The sequence below is a fragment of the Nansenia antarctica genome, assembly GCF_963989245.1.
Source record: "Nansenia antarctica genome assembly, chromosome: 3".
NCBI classification, from domain to species: Eukaryota; Metazoa; Chordata; class Actinopteri; order Argentiniformes; family Microstomatidae; genus Nansenia; species Nansenia antarctica.
Window position 1 is genome coordinate 24,169,594 of NC_137688.1, and position 18,330 is coordinate 24,187,923.

Genomic DNA, 18,330 nt, shown 5'->3' on the forward strand with positions numbered 1-18,330 from the left:
CGCCCACTCCCGAGCCACGCCCCCTGCTGCTAAGTTACACTCGGACGTCTGCGGGACTGACGGAGGGAGGACACTTGAAAAGAGCAAGAGTAGAGACAGTCTACCTGCCTACGGCGAGCTGAAGGCTTACTCACCCAAACCCACGCCCGAGGACTATTTCCAGTGCAATGCGTCCAACGAGGCTGTGCTCACGGCCCCCAGTCCCCTAGGGAAGCCCAGTCACGACAGCTTACCCCCGGGGGTGAAGATGGGCTGTCCGTCGGACAGACAGACCCCTCACCCCACAGAGTACAAGGAGGACTCTATCAAGGGACAGAACGGGGTGAGCTTATCCCTGCCCTGCCAGATGCCAGAGCCCTTGCCCAACGGCCGCTCGGCACAGCACCACAACACCTCCTCCGGTACGATGGACAAACGGAAGGAGATCTTCAGCAAAGACACTCTGTTCAAACCTCCCCCGAACGCGCTGCCCGGCGGCTACGTAGAAACCAGCTACTCCAAGACGAGCACGCTGCGGAAGACCCCCGTCATGTCGTCGTCGTCCGAGGTGCTGGACAGCCAGGAGCACTTCGACCAGCCCGGCCCCCTGGTGGCGACCCCGTCATCGGGCCCCGCGGGACTGGAGCAGGCGTCCTGCGCCGCGGAGGCCTCCTTCGACTACTACAACGTCTCCGACGACGACGAGCTGGAGGACACCAGCTCAGCCAAGCGGGGGCCGGAGCAGGAGCAGAAGGTTCCGGAAGGAGGCGGGGGAGGGGGAGGGGTTGGAGGCGGGGGTACCATGCAGTGGCTGCTGGAGAGGGAGAAGGAGAGGGACCTCCAGCGGAGGTTTGAGAGGAACCTGACCTTCCCTGGGCCGAAGGAGAGCGACAACAACCAGAGCCAGCAGTCGGCACACTCGGCCAGGCTGGACAGCATGGACAGCAGCAGTGTCACCGTGGACAGTGGCTTTAACTCTCCACGGTAAGACCTGGGTTCACACACACTCACACACACACACACTCACACACACACTCACACACACACACACACACACACACACACAGTCACTCTGTTAGTGTGGTCTGTGGTAACGGAAGCTTATTCTGTGAATAGACTGTTGGTGCGATAACTGTTCTCACTTGAGAAAGAAAACGGTACCGGTAAAATGACACACGTGCTATTGATTCTACTGAATCATGGTTGGTTTACAACCTATCAAGTGTTATAGCCCTGTAGAGACTAAATATTTGGCCTCTACAATCATTCTTTTACTTTTTTTTTCTTTTTTTTATCCCAAATTGAAATTTTCATTTATGTGAACAGCCCATGCTTTTCTGTTTTCAAACCTTCCTTTTTGCTCTGAATGGATTTGCTTTGCTTTGTTTAGTTGTTGTTTCTTTCTGATGTTTTTGCTTCGCTCAGACCATTCATGTTTTTTTCAACAGTGACATTCCTAGTCTTGAATTACCTCTATGCAAGCGAACATCTGTGTTTCTGTAGGATTATATTTTTGTGCTCATAATACATGGTATCTGCCACTAAAATATGTCTTTTGAGGCCCCCAAACCCCCATATGGCCTCATTTTCAGCACAAACGTTTACCTTTTTTGGTCCCATGTGCAACACACGAGTATGGAGAGTCTTGATGTGTATCTATACCCAGAGAGAGACAGAGGGAGTAACTCAGGCATTATCTACCTAAAACACAAAGAACTTCCGAAGTCTGAACCTGCCATACACCCAAAAACAGAGACTTGTCCAAATGTGATTTCAATCGAAGGAAGGACTGCACACATTGTTTTGTTTTTTAATGTTCTTTCAATTGTGTAATATTGTATTATGGGTGTTTTTAAAAAAAGAAATACTGCCTATGTTAAATACTGCCTATTAAAGAGGTTTAACATTTCACAGACAAAAGCAAGGTCTTTTTCACATTAACTGTGGATGTTTGTGCAAAAATCCTTTTCACCCCTCCGGCTCTAGTGGGAATGTGTGAGGGTTCATTCATTAGAGTCACATGTGTCTTCCTGTGTCTAACCCTGACCACATGCTCCAGCCTGTAAACAAGATGGATGCCTGGGTTAGCGACGCCTGGGTTGGAATGGTCTCGATCACGCTTAGGTTTGCACTTCACAACCTCTGGGACCATCGCCTCATTTGTTTTCTGGCTGAGGCCCCCCCCGATCACCACCACCACCACCCTTGCTTCCACTTACCTCCCTTTCTTTGTTCCTTCCCTTCCCTCACCTCTCGTCTATACCCCCTCCGTCCTCTTCATCTCCACTCCCTCCCCTAAGCCACCCTCCCTCACCTCCAGTGATCTCCCCCCCCCCCCCCCTGTCCCTTCCCTTCCCTCAGCTACACATCTCCAGAGCTGGCGCTCTCCCCTCAGGCCAGAAATAGAGGAGAAAGTCTCAGTATTCAGCTGATCCCTATTGAAACAAGATGGGCCACCTTTTTGAGCAGTCGTTTTCTGTGGACTTGTGAATATGTTGTTCTTGTTGTTAGAGGGAGAATGGAGACGTGTGACCCTGACGTATTTCGTCTAGGCGGCACTGTGTTGTGTTTGCAGCCCAAACCCACGGGTGATGTAACCGTCAGACATGTGGAAGTCATTCAGTGCAGATGTCACTAATCTCCTGTGTGACTGCTGTTGGAAAGGGCATTTGTCCACAGATGTGTGGAATTGGTCTTTGGGCCCATCCCCTTCCTCCCTCCTTCCATCCCCAGCCAGCCCTGTCTCAACCCCTGCCCCCCCTCCCCCCAGCCTCGCAGATGGAGGCACTGACCAGAAGCACATCCAACTTTCATGGGTGACCAGGTCTAGCGGTGAAAGACACATGCAGGCCTGCTCAGGAGTTTTTTTTTAGATGCTTTTATGAAATGATCCAACCTGCAGACTACTCTGGCGTACAGACACGAATATCATGAGTATGTTGCAAGCAATTTCTGTGGTTAATAAAATCAATGACACACCATGAAGGAGAATCCTAATTTGATTAGGGGTTTGGTTACCATCCTCTCTGTTGCGTCATCCATCGTCACTTCTCACACCCTTCTTTACCAGACCTGGGTCATGTCATATACTTGAGCAAGTTTGCACTTTTTAGAGTATTACATTTGTGCGCAGTTAGGTCAGGCAAACTGAACCAACGGCATTTGCCATAATTTATGGTCTTCTATCTGCCTCCCTGCTCCCCTCAGAGCTGTGGTTACACTTGGTTACAGCAATTTGAGTTAAAGTCAAAGAGATCAGGTTTTGTTTTGCTTTAAGAGAACTTCCTAACCTCACGTCTGCTGCCAATAACTGGAGAACTTTTATATGCGACACATGTAAACAATTCAACTCTGACGCTATTCCAGACCGGCGAAGGAAGCCTAGCATATAAATGTATCTGTCCTCTTGTTCCTCCCTCTCTCTTTCTCTTCATTCTCTTCACCATTCTCTTCTTCTTTTTTTTCTCTCCCTTCCCCTCCTCTTCTTCCTTCCCTCGTTCAGCACGCGAGAAAGCCTGGCCTCCAATACCTCCAGCATCGTGGAGAGCAACCGACGCCAGAACCTGGCCTTGAGTCCCGGCCACCTGGGCATCGCCAGCGGCAACGGCCCACCGTTCACCTTCCGGACCATTCCGGAGCCCCCCAGCGCCCAATCTGAGAAACTGCAGAAACCCTCCAACTGTTTAGCCTCCATCACAAGTGTGTGACACTGGACAGTGGTCAAAGTTGGGGGGGGGGGAGGGGTGTTGGCTGTGGGATGTACCACACTCTCCACACTATCACCGGGACTGTTACAGCATTCAGACAGCATCGTCACAAGCCAGCTCAAGGACTGGTCCTACACTGTCAATGTGTCATTCAATGGTTTTCAACTCGTCATCATCTTCTGTTGGGTAATATTTGTGATACTCACCACTACATTGTAACACCACTTTTATCACGGAGGACGTTTATAGAAAAAGATTGGAAGGCATTGGTCTTTTTTCAAACCCATTCTAACCTAGAAGAAAAAGAAATCATGTAATTCTACAATTCTTTTTATGTTTTGGTTTGTTTTCACTGAGCAGTTTTTATTTCTCTACTGTGGTTTTGTTTGACTTAAGCCTGCCAGTTGACATTCTCTCATTTGTTTTGGTGTCAAATTTATAATCTTTTAATCTCAGGTCACGCGTAATTACACTCTTACCATGTTTTGGCTATATGTGGCTGTTCAGCTTTTTTAAACGTGCTCTTTAGCCCCCTCTACTGGCTCAGATGGAGCTTTGACACAGTGTCGTGTTCACATAACAGAGCTCTGCTGTATTGTTTATTATGGTGACACTTAGCCTGACCTCTCTGTCATATGGCCTATGATGTATCATTAACTGTCATCACAGCTGGTGTCAACCTATGACGATTACACTGTTATGACACAAAGTATTATTTAGGTCTGCTAAATTGATTGGCATTCAGCTAGCCAGTTATCATACCTGAGTAACGTTTTTGGTCTTTGACTTTGATGAAGTTTGATGCCATTTATATCACTTCAGCTGTCACAACTGTTTATGCCCTCCATTTTGTCATTGTTATGACAGTAAAATGACGGCCTTATGACCAGATTGAAGGTTCAAGGAAAGTGTTACCCCCAGTAGAGCATGTCCAGTCCATCTCCCTCTGTAGGGTAGGTGTCAGAGTCCAGCCCCAACACTGCTGTTGTCTCTCTGCATTACTTGATAGAGAATCCAACTGTTCTGAACATGGGAGCTCTTAGAGCTGACGTTTACATGGGAATCAGGTCTTTTGGCACATTTCGGTATGTTGTAAATACAGATTTGGGGAAAAAGGCTCTGTGATTCAGAGTTTCAAAGCAGTACTACATGGCAGTCATGGCCAATAATGGAAACAGCAACTTTCTTTTTATTGGAACAAAATGTCACAATTCCTGGTGCTACTATTACCTGTATTTTTCCTGTTGAATGCATTTGATGTTCAAATTTACATCAAGGGACTTTTGAATATGGACAGCGAAAAACCATCCCCTTTATACAGAAGCAGATAATCCCTCAACTCCCTCGCCCAGCCCCCCCTACCCCACCACCACCGCCCAATTTCTACATTAAGTTGTCATATTTACCCCTATGTTCTCTGATACTCTCTTATACAACTACCTCCACAACAGCAAAAAGACAACAAGTAATGGCTTTTCCTCTTACTTATCACACTGTCCATCATCAGCCTGTATCCTGTGAATGTCAATGTAAACGCTCTTGAAATGAAACACACACACACACACACACACACACAACTTCAAAGTGCTGGACTCTCCTTCTGTCATTCTCACAGCAGAGCTCACCTAGCTGTGCTAACTTGACTATTCAGCCGCTCGGAGTATTTCAGTGGTGTTCCGTCCCCACTCAGTCCACGCTCAGATTCTCTTCCCTCCTCAACAGAAATGTCATCCCTTAGGACTATGTTGTTGTTGTTTTTTTATTCTTGCACTGCTGGTACAACAAGCTGGAACAACAGCTAGCTGATTACAGTTTAGTTGAAGGAGTATACTTAATGACACTATAAAAAAAAGCCTATTAAAACGCTAGCCTACGGTATTTGCGGCTGAGGCAAAGTGGTTGTTTTTCTGACGTTCACATGCAATTCATAGATATCTTAAGTCATCAAACCATCTATTTTGGCCTCAGTGAATTTGAACCCATTGAACCTCCTTGCTGGTAATGACAACGATTGAAGATTTAGGAATGCACCCTGTCTCTATCATAGGTCATGATAATAATGTGGGTGCTGGTGTCTTGTATACCCCTTAAACTGAAGTACTCTCACATTTCCACATTTCCACATTTAACAACCCCCTGGGCCTTGGGTTTGATATAGGACAAAGTATTCCTCTCCTCTGTTAAATTATGTGAGGGATAGCAACAGTCTAAAAGTGACCTATCAGAGCACAGCATGTTCTTCTGGTACATGACATCAATGTTCTCCCAGCCAATGAGCCCTGCTCCCTGCTCTGCTGTGTACCATCATCGCCCATGTCTCCTCCAATAGGATCCAACTAAAGGGACTGGCGTCAACCTTATCACACTGGGACGCTTCCAGTCCCAATCACACATTGAAAATGGTCCATTTCAGTTTTTTGTGAGCTCTTTCTCAAATATGATCAACACGATCAAATTCCCTCTGAAATCAAAAGGGAGAATCGCAGCCAAGACTGCCTTGTATTATCACGTTTGCACTGAAATAAATGCCTGGTCTCTGGTTGCTGTAAAAATCCATCCACGAAGGATGTTCTGTTTATATTGAAAATATTTCATATGAAATGCTGACAGTCCATGAAATGTCTTCCCTTAACATTGCGGATTTATAATGGAGTTCAATAACATTGTTTCTAATTGTGACGGTATGTCATACTGTAAATGATGTTTATCTGTCATGCCTAGTAAAATAATTTAAACAATAAGAGGGATTTTTTATGTCTATAATATCTAAAAGTCCCTTGTGTAGTAATGGTGTTTACTGTTGTTGTAGTGTATGTGATATACCCTTTGGGGATTGTGTTACTTTTTAAGATAATAAAATAACATGTTTGGTTATACGTCCCCAATGTCTTTATTTGAGTGTTAGAGCATCAGAAGTGGTCATACCTGCAGATGCTGCTGCTAGACTAGAGCACCGCGACACCTCAGTAGTGACCCTTTATAAAAACGAGTACAGCATAAACATCGCACCGCCCATCTACAACCCCTAGAGGGCGAGCTATACTTCAACTACTGGATACAGCAACGTGGAACTGCAACATCTATTTTACATACAAAAACAATCTCATATCAGCAACCTCAACCAAACAACTTCGATTGGTTACTTATAAAAAGCACATGTTGTAATGTACAAAGTCATACAAAGTAATGTATTACTTTTTTCCGCGCTGAGTTAGTCTACGAACAAACACTCATGTAATTATCCAACTCCCAAAGTCCAGAGATTACAAGATATTGAAGGGAGTTCAGTGACCTCGGAGTAATAAACTAGATAACACACAACAATGATAGGACTGTGTCTATATGGAAGCATAAAGCTATTATAATTTGAATATTGACAGCGAATGTGCACATCAGTTACATGAAAATGCAAATCATTAGAATTGCATTTGAATTTGAATATTGTCTGAAAGAATGCATGCAAAAGTGGAACATGCAATTGCAATCTCATATTGCATTAGCATTTGAATTTAGTCTACTATATGCTTCCATATGTCTAGTGCACCTAGTGCATTTATATACTCCTATGTACATTTTGAAGTAGTAATAATAAGTGATTCTAATCTAGACGTTGTTTCAAACCTCCGATAAAATCCAACACATGCGATGGTGTTGGGAATTTGTATTAAAATAACTAGAAGTGATAAATCATGTACTATGTGCTAATTTAAATAATATGTGCTAACAACAATTTTGCACCTGTTGTTATGATATTCTATTTTCCTGTACTGATTTTATACTTTCATAACTAATGATTAATGATAAGTCCATTCTTCTATACTGTATTTTAACTTGTTAATCGAATCTCAAGTCATGGGACTCAGAAACAGGAACTGAATTTTGTGCCTGTTGTGTGACAGGAGACAGCAGACACCGTGAACAGGAACACATGCGTCTGACCACATCGCCAACAGTTATGATTTCACAAGCTATTCTGATAAAGAACATAGCCTACTGACCTAGTCGTGACCCCAGGGAATGGGTTTGATTATCAAATAACTGGCCAATCAGTGCTTTAGAACGCACAGAATATACCCAAGGTAACTGTATAAAAATGTCTGTACATCCTAAAAACATAACGGTGTGCATATGCTTACCTGTTTCTTAAAAACATAGCTGTGTGTGTGCATATGTGATTAACGAGCCCCAGACAGGGGGTGTGACCGCAGAGGGACACAGAGGGACAACAACCAGAAGTGAAACTTTGTAGCAAAACCACAGAACACTTGCTTATCACATGGTGACCTTCACCACATGACTGTCTGGTATTAATGTTTACAGTTAGAAATGATCAAATAAGAGGAGGAGGGACAACCCATCCCCCATAAATGTCACAGGTATAAAGATTATGTACCAAGATGAAACTAGGCTCTTGTCCGGTTTAAACCATCGCATAGGTGTTTGATTTTATCGGAGGTTTGAAACAACGTCTAGATTAGAATCACTTATTATTACTACTTCAACATGTACTTAGGAGTTGTAAAGTTTTGAAATAAAGCATCCAACACATTGATATCAGTTTGACTCTTTCGTGAACGTTTCCAGGCAGTCATGGCTAAACTAGCACAACACTACCGACTCGCGCTGTTTCTCTAATAACAAGTGTCTTGCTCTAGACTAGAGGAGTAAAACATAGAGCGCCCTCTGTAGGTCGGAACTAAAACATTACCAACTCACTGAATAGAATGAACATAATGTCGACTCTGTGAACCATAGACATTACAGGAGTATATAAATGCACTAGGTACACTGATATCATCCTCACAAATAGGATTTATAAACATATAAACAGTAATGTTTGACAGTAAAGTAATGTATAAACAGTAATGTTAACGACTTTAGCGACCACTGTTCAATAGCCTCTATTAGAGATGAAAGGATAACAAAATCTCACCCATGCTTCCTTAAAATACATTTTAAATATTTTTAGAGAGCAATGTTTTTTTTTTTTTACATGATTTGACTCCCTTTTGTGTATCAAGCCCTACTGCATTAACTCCCGGCTGACCTAACCTCATTATTTAAATTCAAGAACATAAATGACAAAACTCGTTCTCAGTTAGTTAACTCTTGAGGTTCCTTGGGTCTTCACCGAATTTGATAAATTAGCTTTTGGTTCTGGTGCACGGTGCACCTCACTGCAGATAACGTTTCAGTTGGTTGCTCTGGTGTCACTCGGGCAGTTGAGTGATTGAGGACCTCTTTGTTGAAAAATCTGTTTGTTTTTCTTGTTTTTTAATATTTTTGTAATTTTGTATTTATATGATGTATAGTTGTTAACTGAGTGTATTCAGGGCTCCTTTGTAAAAGAGACATTGGTCTCTTTGGGACTCCCTGCTAAAATAAAGGTTAAATTAATACATTAAAAAAGTATACATGGAGAGAAGACATGGGTGTAAACCAATAATCTGTCTGATGTCAGTACCCCATCAAAACAATGACAGGGCCTTGCATTGTCCTACCAACTAAATGCATTGTCCTCTTGCAGCTACAATTCAGGAACAAGGTCACAGGTTTTTAAAAATGTTTTAATGATAAATCTAATTAGTATTGTAGGTACTCCACAGACGCACATTTTGATTTAGCTAGGAAGTCAGGAAAAGGGCAAAAAAATTAAGATAACAAAATTGTACAAAACTAAATGTGCATTTCATTACAGTAATGTCAGTACAGTAGTCTTAACCTCATATTCAAACAATTATAAAAAAGCAGTCATTCTTCCATCATCCAACCCTCTTTGACAGACAACGACAAGTACATTGATGTTGTAAACCTATTGCATTTGGAAAGTCTGTCATGATTCAAAACAATTAATAGACATTTATGAAGTTCATGGTTCAATTGGCAGCAGCAAATCATCAAACCAGGAAAAGAAGTGGTTGGAAAATGTGATTCGTCCAGAGTTCGTCTTGGTTTGTAAAGAGAGCAGAATAATACAGTATACTCTAAAGGTACTGTCAATACTTAAATACATAAAACATCTGTGGGATTTGTAGTTTTCACTGTCATGCTGGGAACAGGCATGCATCTGGACACCTGTGTTGGCTCAGTGAGGGCAGGAAGGAAGGTTCTAGGCCACTGGAGAGATCGCCAGGACCAACAGAGCCAGAACCAGGCTACAGAGGGCACCAGGCCTTGGAGGGCTCACTGAGCCACTGAGTAGATACTCCACCCGGGACCAGGAACCGTTGTTGGGAAGCGGCTGAATCCCCAAGGTCCTGCACATCAGGTTATAGACGTCCACTGCTCGGATAGGAGCCGCTCGCACATTCGTCTTAAAATCTACCAGCAAAAACAGTGTCAGTCAAGGATTGGATAATCAATGTCAGCTTAGTGAACAATTTAAACACATAGCACTGAACTCCGGGACACAGATTAAACCAAATCCTGGACTTAAGTCAGACTTTAATGGAGATTTTCCATTTACAATGCTTATTAGTCGAGGATTTGGCTTAATATGTACCTTTCCACATTCCGTTCCATGCATTACAATGAGCTCGTCCTCCGATTTCTACCTCCACCAGCCTCCCCTGTTGTACAGGCATTTATAATACTGTTCAGACAATTCTTACCTGGTCCCTGTGCCAGAAAGATGCCCCTCATGTCCATAAACTCATTGTCGTAACCGTGCCAGCCGTGTTGCCATCCCTGTGGCTCGCCTGATGTGTCATTTTGCCAGAAGGGCAGTTTTGACTTGCTCTGAAAGCAGGGGCAGCCATGTTAGCACCTAGCCTTTTTGTGATTAATCTGGGAAGTTGTTAAATCATCAGGCTTTCAAATCGCCACTGATACAATGCCTATGGCAAAATTCACAAGGATTTTGAAAGTGGATATGGATAATAACACTGTAATTACTCTAACAACATGAAACTGAAAATAGTGAAATAGTCCCTATTCCACATTTAACAACAAAAACCTCTCAACTACTGCTAATTAACAAATTACACATAATTACCTAATTACTATGTATCCTTATGTTGTTACGATGCTGTTACTAAGATCCCATTCTATCTTATTTTCAAAGAAGCAGGATTGCAACTCTAGGCTTGCCAACATGCAAATAATGTATTTGAACAGGCCATCAATAAGCAAGAGGAGATTGGAGAAGAAAGAAGGATTAACTGAAGGTTGTTGTCCAATTCAGTGCTTAAGTTATGCCGGTACACAGCGGTGCAGAGTATTGTCCCTTTGATTTTCATCACCTTTTATTCTGCTTCAAGCACTGATCCCATTATAGAGGAGAGATGAGGCCACTGATGAAGCTTTACCTCTGTTATGTACCATCCAGGCTCAGCCACCAGGGTCAGAGTGGAGACGAACTTGCCCCCCTTGTAGTGAAAGCGATCTGGAACCTCATGCTTTTTGTACACTTTCATGTTCTGCACCCTACTCAGTGCACTGTAAACCTGCCATGAAAAGAATCCACATTCAGTGTCACATTCCATTGACTCCTCTCTCCCCCTTGTTTGAACAGAGACGACTTGCTGTATCATGTATCCCATAATCCCGCTATAAGGCAGTAAAAACCTTGAGTAATTGCATAAGGGATTTAGCCATACGTTGGCATTTTCACAACAACTTTTCTACAGAGTGACAGCTTGACTGAGGTCTTTCATAATAATAATAATTATTATTATTATAATACATTAGACTTATATAGCGCATTTCTAGACACTCAAAGACACTTTACAAACTGAAGAAATCTAGTAGTAATAGTAAAGAAACTAACTAAATAAAATAAAGTATAATTAAGGTAGTGCTGGGGACACATGGGAAGGGGAGGGGGAGAGGGTTAACTGGTGAAAGCAAGCTTGAAGAGGTGGGTTTTGAGGGCCTGTTTAAATGTTGGCAGGGTGTTGGCCTCATGTAAATTGTGACAAAACAAGTATAGTTAGTTTTTCCAACAAATAACACTAACCACAGACCCATCCCATTAAATAACCCCATTCCTAACCATGTCAGGTTGGTTTCTCTTTAGTATGGCCAAAAGAACCATCCAGGGTGTCCTGTATGTTTCCCTATGTCGTTGGCTGGATTGAGTGAATGAATGAGTATACTGTGCCGGTGTCACAAACAGAAAAACAACTCACCTCCTCAAAATTGGCTTGTTTTGGCCATAGACTGACCACTGGTCCCCTGTCCATCATCTTAACGAGGCTAGACATGTTGATGTATTGCTTAAGTTCAATGACCTTCTCCATCCACTTGATCTCTGTCATGCCGTGGTCCGAGAACATGACGACATTCAGCTTGTCGCGCAGGTTCTTCTCCTGAAACCGGTTCGGAGTGATTAGCCAGTTGCCACCAATCTCAGCATCTATGTAGTTCTGTCCTCTCAACATGTAACACCTCCAGAGAGGACGGGCTGGTACTTTGTGACGTTAGAATTATAAGGTTCTCCATTTTTGTCAAAATGTCGTTTTTTACATACCGGTAATATGATCCATTAGGTGTTTATTAATGCCTGAGTTATTTTTAAAATGTTGAAATTTTTAAGTTAGTAATTCATAAAATACAAAGGTTCCATCTCACAAAACATAATGGAATGTAAAAACTTTGACACTCAATATCTCTGAACTACCCTAAACGGAGATAGAACCTTATAATTCTAAGCTCACGACTTGTTTCAAGTGGTCATGTTTTATATTAGAATTGTCACCTTAAGCCTCATTGAATTTGTACTCTCTTTACAGAATCTAACTTCAGACATTTCCTTGTCTTCGCTGTTGCTTTGGAATAGAATATAGAGAATATAGGGCCTTACCTTGATTTTCTGGTTGAGCGTCTGGAAGGCGATGTCCAGTCTCTGAACAGCCGTCTTCACCTGAGAGGACAGCGGCCCGTAGTGATGCCCCTCCACGTCAATCTTCTCATAGTACACGGCCGCCATGTCTGCTTTGCCACTGCTGATAAGGGGAAGACAGGGTTGTAAATGCTGAGTGTTTTTTACTACCAAAGGTATTTTAATGTCACCAATTTAATTCGGAGGAATCTTCTGTTGCCAGGTTTAGAATTCCATCCACCATCCCACATTTTCTTTGTTGAGCTGGCCAACACAATGACTGCATTTACATGCACACCATATTCCGATTAAGGTCAATATTCGGGTTATTGTTATATTCCGAAAAGGGTCATATTCCGATTATGGTGTTTACATGTGACAATATTCCGATTCAAACAGGCATATGCCAGGGGTCTTAATCGGAATATTGCCGAATCGGAATATGACCTTAATCGGGTTCGGTACGTGTTTACATGACTCTTGCCCAATCGGAATATTGAGCATAATCCGGTTAATACAGGAATATGGTGTGCATGTAAACGCAGTCATTGTCCCATTTCTTACCGGAGAGCATTGAGGGCATCCTCCATAGAGTCTGTTAGGTTTTTCTCTGTGGGATCGTAGACATACTCCTCACAGAAGGCAGATCTTACCCCCCGAATCTCCACCTCACAACCTGAAAACAAGACAGCAGAAAGCAGTTAGTGATCACTGTTCCTCAAAGCACAGCTCCCAATGTCAGGAGTTCAGAAGCACAGAATAACATAGTGGTCTTGGCCAAAGCAGCTTGGTCTCATCTCCAACTATGGAACCCCGAGCCTATGAACATGTGCATTGATGGGAGTTATTTCATATCATTCCAGAATATACAGCCATTACAACGAGCCCCTCCTCCGATTTCTACCTCCACTAGCCTCCCTTGTTGGGCCATAACGTCCTCTCTTTCAAAGCTCTGATCTCCACCCGAGCCTAATGAGGTCAGTAGTCCTGATGGTTTCTAACCGTGCCAGAGCAGTCCTAGGATGAATCTCAGAAGTAACTCTTGGATTCCTCTCATACTCTCTCCCCTCCTCATGCTCCAAACGCATAGCAGTAGATGGTCTGAGAGGGAGGAACCTCAGATTTTCTACTTACATACTTTTTTGGAAGGAGGCAAGGAGAGAGGATGCAACCTAGATGTATGACTCATTGACTGAGGTAGAAGTCCTTACCAGGCCAGTAGTACATGTAGACGTTTTTCTTGTGTTTCTGCATGGTGACCCAGATGGGCTCAGAGCCGTCCCACCAACTTGGCAGCCGACTGTCTGGGTTGGTGCCGATCAGGAATTCCTTCTGTGTAGTTTCATCCCACATGTAATTTCCTGTCATCTGGTGCACTTCACAGTACCGGCCTTAAAAAGAAATAAATTATATTATCTTTTTTTTTATATAAAACTTGGATGATGATGAGAACATGGACATAAATATGTTGGGTCATGAACAAAAACTCTTAGGAGAGGGTTATTGTTGTGACAGCATCATGAGGACATCAAGAGCTGTATATTGTTTATAATTTCCATCCAGTACTATCCTGAATAATTACACTGACTGCTATGAAACCTCAAATATGCTTTTAATCGATTTCATTTCTGTCTCTCTCCAGTCCCACAAGACATTGATATCTTAGTTGTTTGATATTTGCAATGAGTAAACCTTTGATCCTGTAATTTGTCCCTGTGATATGTATCTCTGGTTGAGTTACTGTGTATGTGAGGTTAGCTGGGGAGACATTGCCCCATGCTTTATAACAGCAGTCACATGGGTGGATTTTATGACAAACCTTGGACTGATAAAACTAAGTGTTAGAATGGGTTCAGTCTACTTATTATAATAATAATAATAATAATAATAATAATAATAATAATAATACATTTTATTTGTAAAAGCACTTAACATAAGAAATCTCAAAGTGCTACAATTAAAAACAAGAAGATAAAAAAAGAAACATTTTCAATTAAAAGGCAAAAAAAAGGCTCTATTAAAAGGGTAGGTTTTAAGGCCTCGTTTAAACGCATCCACAGACTGTGGTGCCCTTAGGAGGTCAGGGAGAGCATTCCACAGCCTGGGAGCAGCCGAGCAGAAAGCCCGATCTCCCATGGTGCGGAGCTTATAACAGGGCTGCAGAGTGACCTTCACCTCTCAGGGCTGCACTGTGTCACCCGAGAACTACAACTCCCTCAACAACTCAGACCCCTCCGATCACATGCATAGAGTTAGAAAGAATAGAAGGAATAGATCTAGATTTTGTCATCCCAAACTCAATGCAGGTGTGGATCAGTGAAGGCTGGTGGAGGGAGAAATCGGATGCATGGAATAGCATACCATATAAGGAATGGTATCAAACACTCATTCCATTCCATGCATTACAATGAGTCCGTCCTCAGATTTCTACCTCCAATAGCCTCCACTGGTGTGAGGAATCCTCTGATGATCAGGTTAAAAAGGTGTTATAAGGAGATATATTATTGTAAGAAATGGGAAACTGTCAGATATAACCACCACGCTTAAGAGAAACAAGAAGAAGAAGAAGATACTTTTTTATATCACTATTTGCACTTCTGGTTAGATGGTTTAACATCTAGATGGTTTAACATCTAACCAGAAGTGCAAATGGTGATATAAAAGATGATCTTCTTCTTTTTGTTTCTCTGAAGCGTGGTGGCAGTTGACAGTTGACAGTTTCCCATTTCTTTACACAGTCCTTTGCATTTCTGTTGAACACTGCAGGGCCTTTTCAGCTGCAGGGGGGTTGGGTAGTAGAGGGCAAACAAGGCAGTGCTCCATAGTGTTGTGCTCCTCCACATTCACATTTCCTCCACATGCATTTCCTTGTCTGGTACTTGTACTCTGACAATGACAATAGAGTTGAATCTAATCTAATCATTGACGAACCACGGGGATCATCAACACACCTTGGGGATTATTAACAAAATATGACTGGCTGATTTACGTAACAGAGTGTGGAATGTGGCGATGGGGCCCCACAGGAAATAACACTTGTGTAATATATACAAACTCTGCTCAAAACACATTCTCATGGTAGAATACATAACCTTAATAGGAATTTAGTCTCGAACCATGCTCTTAGCCTGCCCTTTTAACACAGATAGCTTATTGCAGCTGGCTTCAGATATGTTACCGGACCAACTCAGCTCCCCTATTGAGAGCCAAGCCATGCCGGAACGTGAGATGTGCAAAAGGAAAACATGCGAACCAGCTCTTTATTGTTTTCCCTTTTTTGGTATTAACTAGAGCTTTTTAAGAGAGTACATCATCTCTCTTATTAAACCCTGCTGCCTGTATAAGTGGCTCCTGCTAGAGTTTGCGTGACTTGGCTATCCTGCAGGTTGCCCCTCACCCTCAACCAGCCATGCGTCACTGGAGCTTCATCAGCTTTGTGATAGCCCCTTCTGCATGACTACAGACTGGCCCTGGGGGGACTGCAAGGCCTCGTTTCAGACGGTCATTGTCAGCTGTGTTTTGGTTACGTTGCTAATGCTCCCTGCACCCACTGTGGGAGCACCCTGAGCCTAGGCTTTGTTGAGGGGAATGTGCTCTAGCAAAACAACCAACATCAGCAAATCATCCACAAAGTGATCCAGCGATTGGGAGGGATTTGACTGAAGCTGTTGTGTTTGGGGCTTAGTGCTCTCTTTGGCTGCCCAGATCTACCAGAGTTTTGGCCTGGAGGGGAGATAGCTGGGCTAAACAAACGCTGATGGAGAAAGTTCCAAGGCAGGTGCTTTTAGTCGTAAAACTTGAAAAACTCGCAAAACCAGTAATGTTAAGCACTTGAAAAAAAAAAAACTATATTATGAAATCCACCACTGTTATCTACACGTTGTCCAGTGGTTGGCTGAGAGAGCTGATCAGGATCAAAGCACTGTAAGTGACCCAATGGAGAGGGTGGGGGCCAGCCAGGGGTGGCGGTGTGGGTACTAGCCTACCAAGAGCAATGCAGAGTGGGGCTCTGCCACGGCTGAGACAGTCCTGAAAACAACTGTCCTGACCCAAGCCAGCTGTGCCAGGCTCCGTCTATCAATGGCCACATTCACACATCACATCACGACTCTCAGCCACACCACAGTATTGTTATAACAAGGGCAATTATTCAATGTTATTTGTGTTTTTCTGTGGTGTAAATGTTATAAAGGGCTGTGTTGTGTGTTATCTGTTGCTTGTGAAAATCTTCCATTTATTGGTTGATTGATAAGATCGATTTTAACTCATGATTTAAAAGTTATTAAAAGACCCATGAAGCACCTGTCATTCTGCACCAGCATGTTGTATGAGAATATTTTGATTAAGTACTCTTGTGTGACAGCCTTATTTGTATGTATGTTACATGATTAGTAGGCTATTTCAGTGTTGCCCGAGAAGATTTGCTCCACTATCACTTATTTTGTCCAGGCAAGCAGTCAAAGTAGGCTACTTTTAATAAGTTGCAAAAACTAGTGTAGCCTAGTTTCAACTTTGACCTGTCTCCAGTGTCACTGTCTCAAACAATCTTGAACATCAGCAATTGTCTGTTAGATAATGGCTGTAAATAAACGTCTTAATGCACATTAGAATGATTATGTTAGCAGTAAACTGCCATCAAAAGGTCAAGTATCACCTGTCATCAGTGAGTAGTAGTTGGGGTATGAGAGGCTAGGGAAGTCAGGAGTCATATAATCCACTTTTACCCCATTATCCACAATCTCTTTAAATCCGGGCAGGCTCTGCAGATCGTCCATGTAATCATAACGAAATCCATCAATAAGGAACACTAAAAGTTTGTTGCTTGCTAGACAGGATCCCGACAAAAGCAGAGTGAGGACGGCGACGGCGCACGCCGGGGTCGGTGTGGACATGTTGGCTCGTCCCGGTCCTCTGATATCTAATGAAAGATGCTCTGGATGGAAGTTGCTGTATGACTAGGGGGCGGGGTCACGGTGTTATTATAGTAAGAGAATAGCGGTCCGCACTCCGCACGCTCAGTCCACACAGCCATAAACAGGCAGGCATGCTTTACTTATTCAGAATAAAGAACTCTAGCCACGGATGTCATCACGTTTTTTGTTTGTTATTTTTTTTAAATGAGACATAGTGTTTCATAATCGTTATCTAAATGTTTGTATTGTTTACTTTAAATTCACACATTGGTCTATTGAGTACTGAAGATCTGTATGACTATTATGCCATTGCAATTTACTTTAATGACATTACAAATGTAAATAGAATACATTATTGCAGATCACATAGACTTTCTCATTGTCTCACTTTCTGTCAAATTGCAGGCATTAGTAGTACGATACGTTAACTGCACTGAGCTGAAGATATTGAATTCATAAATCAATTGCAGTGTAGCGGCATCTTTTGGTGACCATTGGTGACTGATGCACGTTCCTATTTAAATTCTGTAATAACAATTTAGACCAGCAGGTAGCACTACTTCACATAGAATCCTCTGGTACCGCACTTGTCCTTGGCTTGGAGAAACATGATGTGTGAAATTAAATGATCTTAATGATAATTGTGTTGATTTTGATAGGTCAATCACTCAAAGCGTCAGTGCATTTACTTTCTAGGAGACGTTTACCTTTTTAGATTTCAAATATGCATTTCTCAGATATTCCACTGAAACAACATGACAGTGTATGCAGTTAAAAGGCAATAGTTGAAAAGGAGAGTCTTGTTCTGACTCGGTAAAAGGCACTATGGTAATATCACGTGGTTTTTACTCTCTTTGGTAATATGGTGATAGGATCGAAGTGCGGCCCTGAGAAATACTAGGCTATTTAT

The 18,330-nt window shown here is 42.6% G+C and overlaps 2 protein-coding genes across 2 annotated transcripts in view; one reads left to right on the forward strand and one right to left on the reverse strand.

Moving 5' to 3' along the window:
• Positions 1 to 3,686, forward strand: part of LOC308153043 (storkhead-box protein 2-like) — a gene marked incomplete at both ends in the record, with an annotated part of 54,888 nt that extends 51,202 nt beyond the window's left edge. The window contains 2 exons of the mRNA XM_080526131.1: positions 1 to 963; positions 3,482 to 3,686. The exon at positions 1 to 963 is cut by the window's left edge and continues 1,438 nt beyond it. Coding sequence (XP_080382257.1) covers positions 1 to 963; positions 3,482 to 3,686 — 1,168 coding nt within the window. The remainder of the gene's footprint in view (positions 964 to 3,481) is intronic.
• A 5,639-nt stretch (positions 3,687 to 9,325) lies between these two features.
• enpp6 (ectonucleotide pyrophosphatase/phosphodiesterase 6) lies at positions 9,326 to 17,404 on the reverse strand. The gene is made up of 8 exons (XM_080525795.1): positions 17,162 to 17,404; positions 13,719 to 13,898; positions 13,072 to 13,183; positions 12,490 to 12,631; positions 11,816 to 11,995; positions 10,994 to 11,131; positions 10,298 to 10,424; positions 9,326 to 10,007 (listed from the first exon to the last, which is right to left on the reverse strand). Exons 1-8 carry the CDS (start codon positions 17,397 to 17,399, stop codon positions 9,796 to 9,798), a joined length of 1,329 nt encoding a protein of 442 aa, XP_080381921.1. The 5' UTR covers positions 17,400 to 17,404; the 3' UTR covers positions 9,326 to 9,795.
• Positions 17,405 to 18,330: the final 926 nt, after the last annotated feature.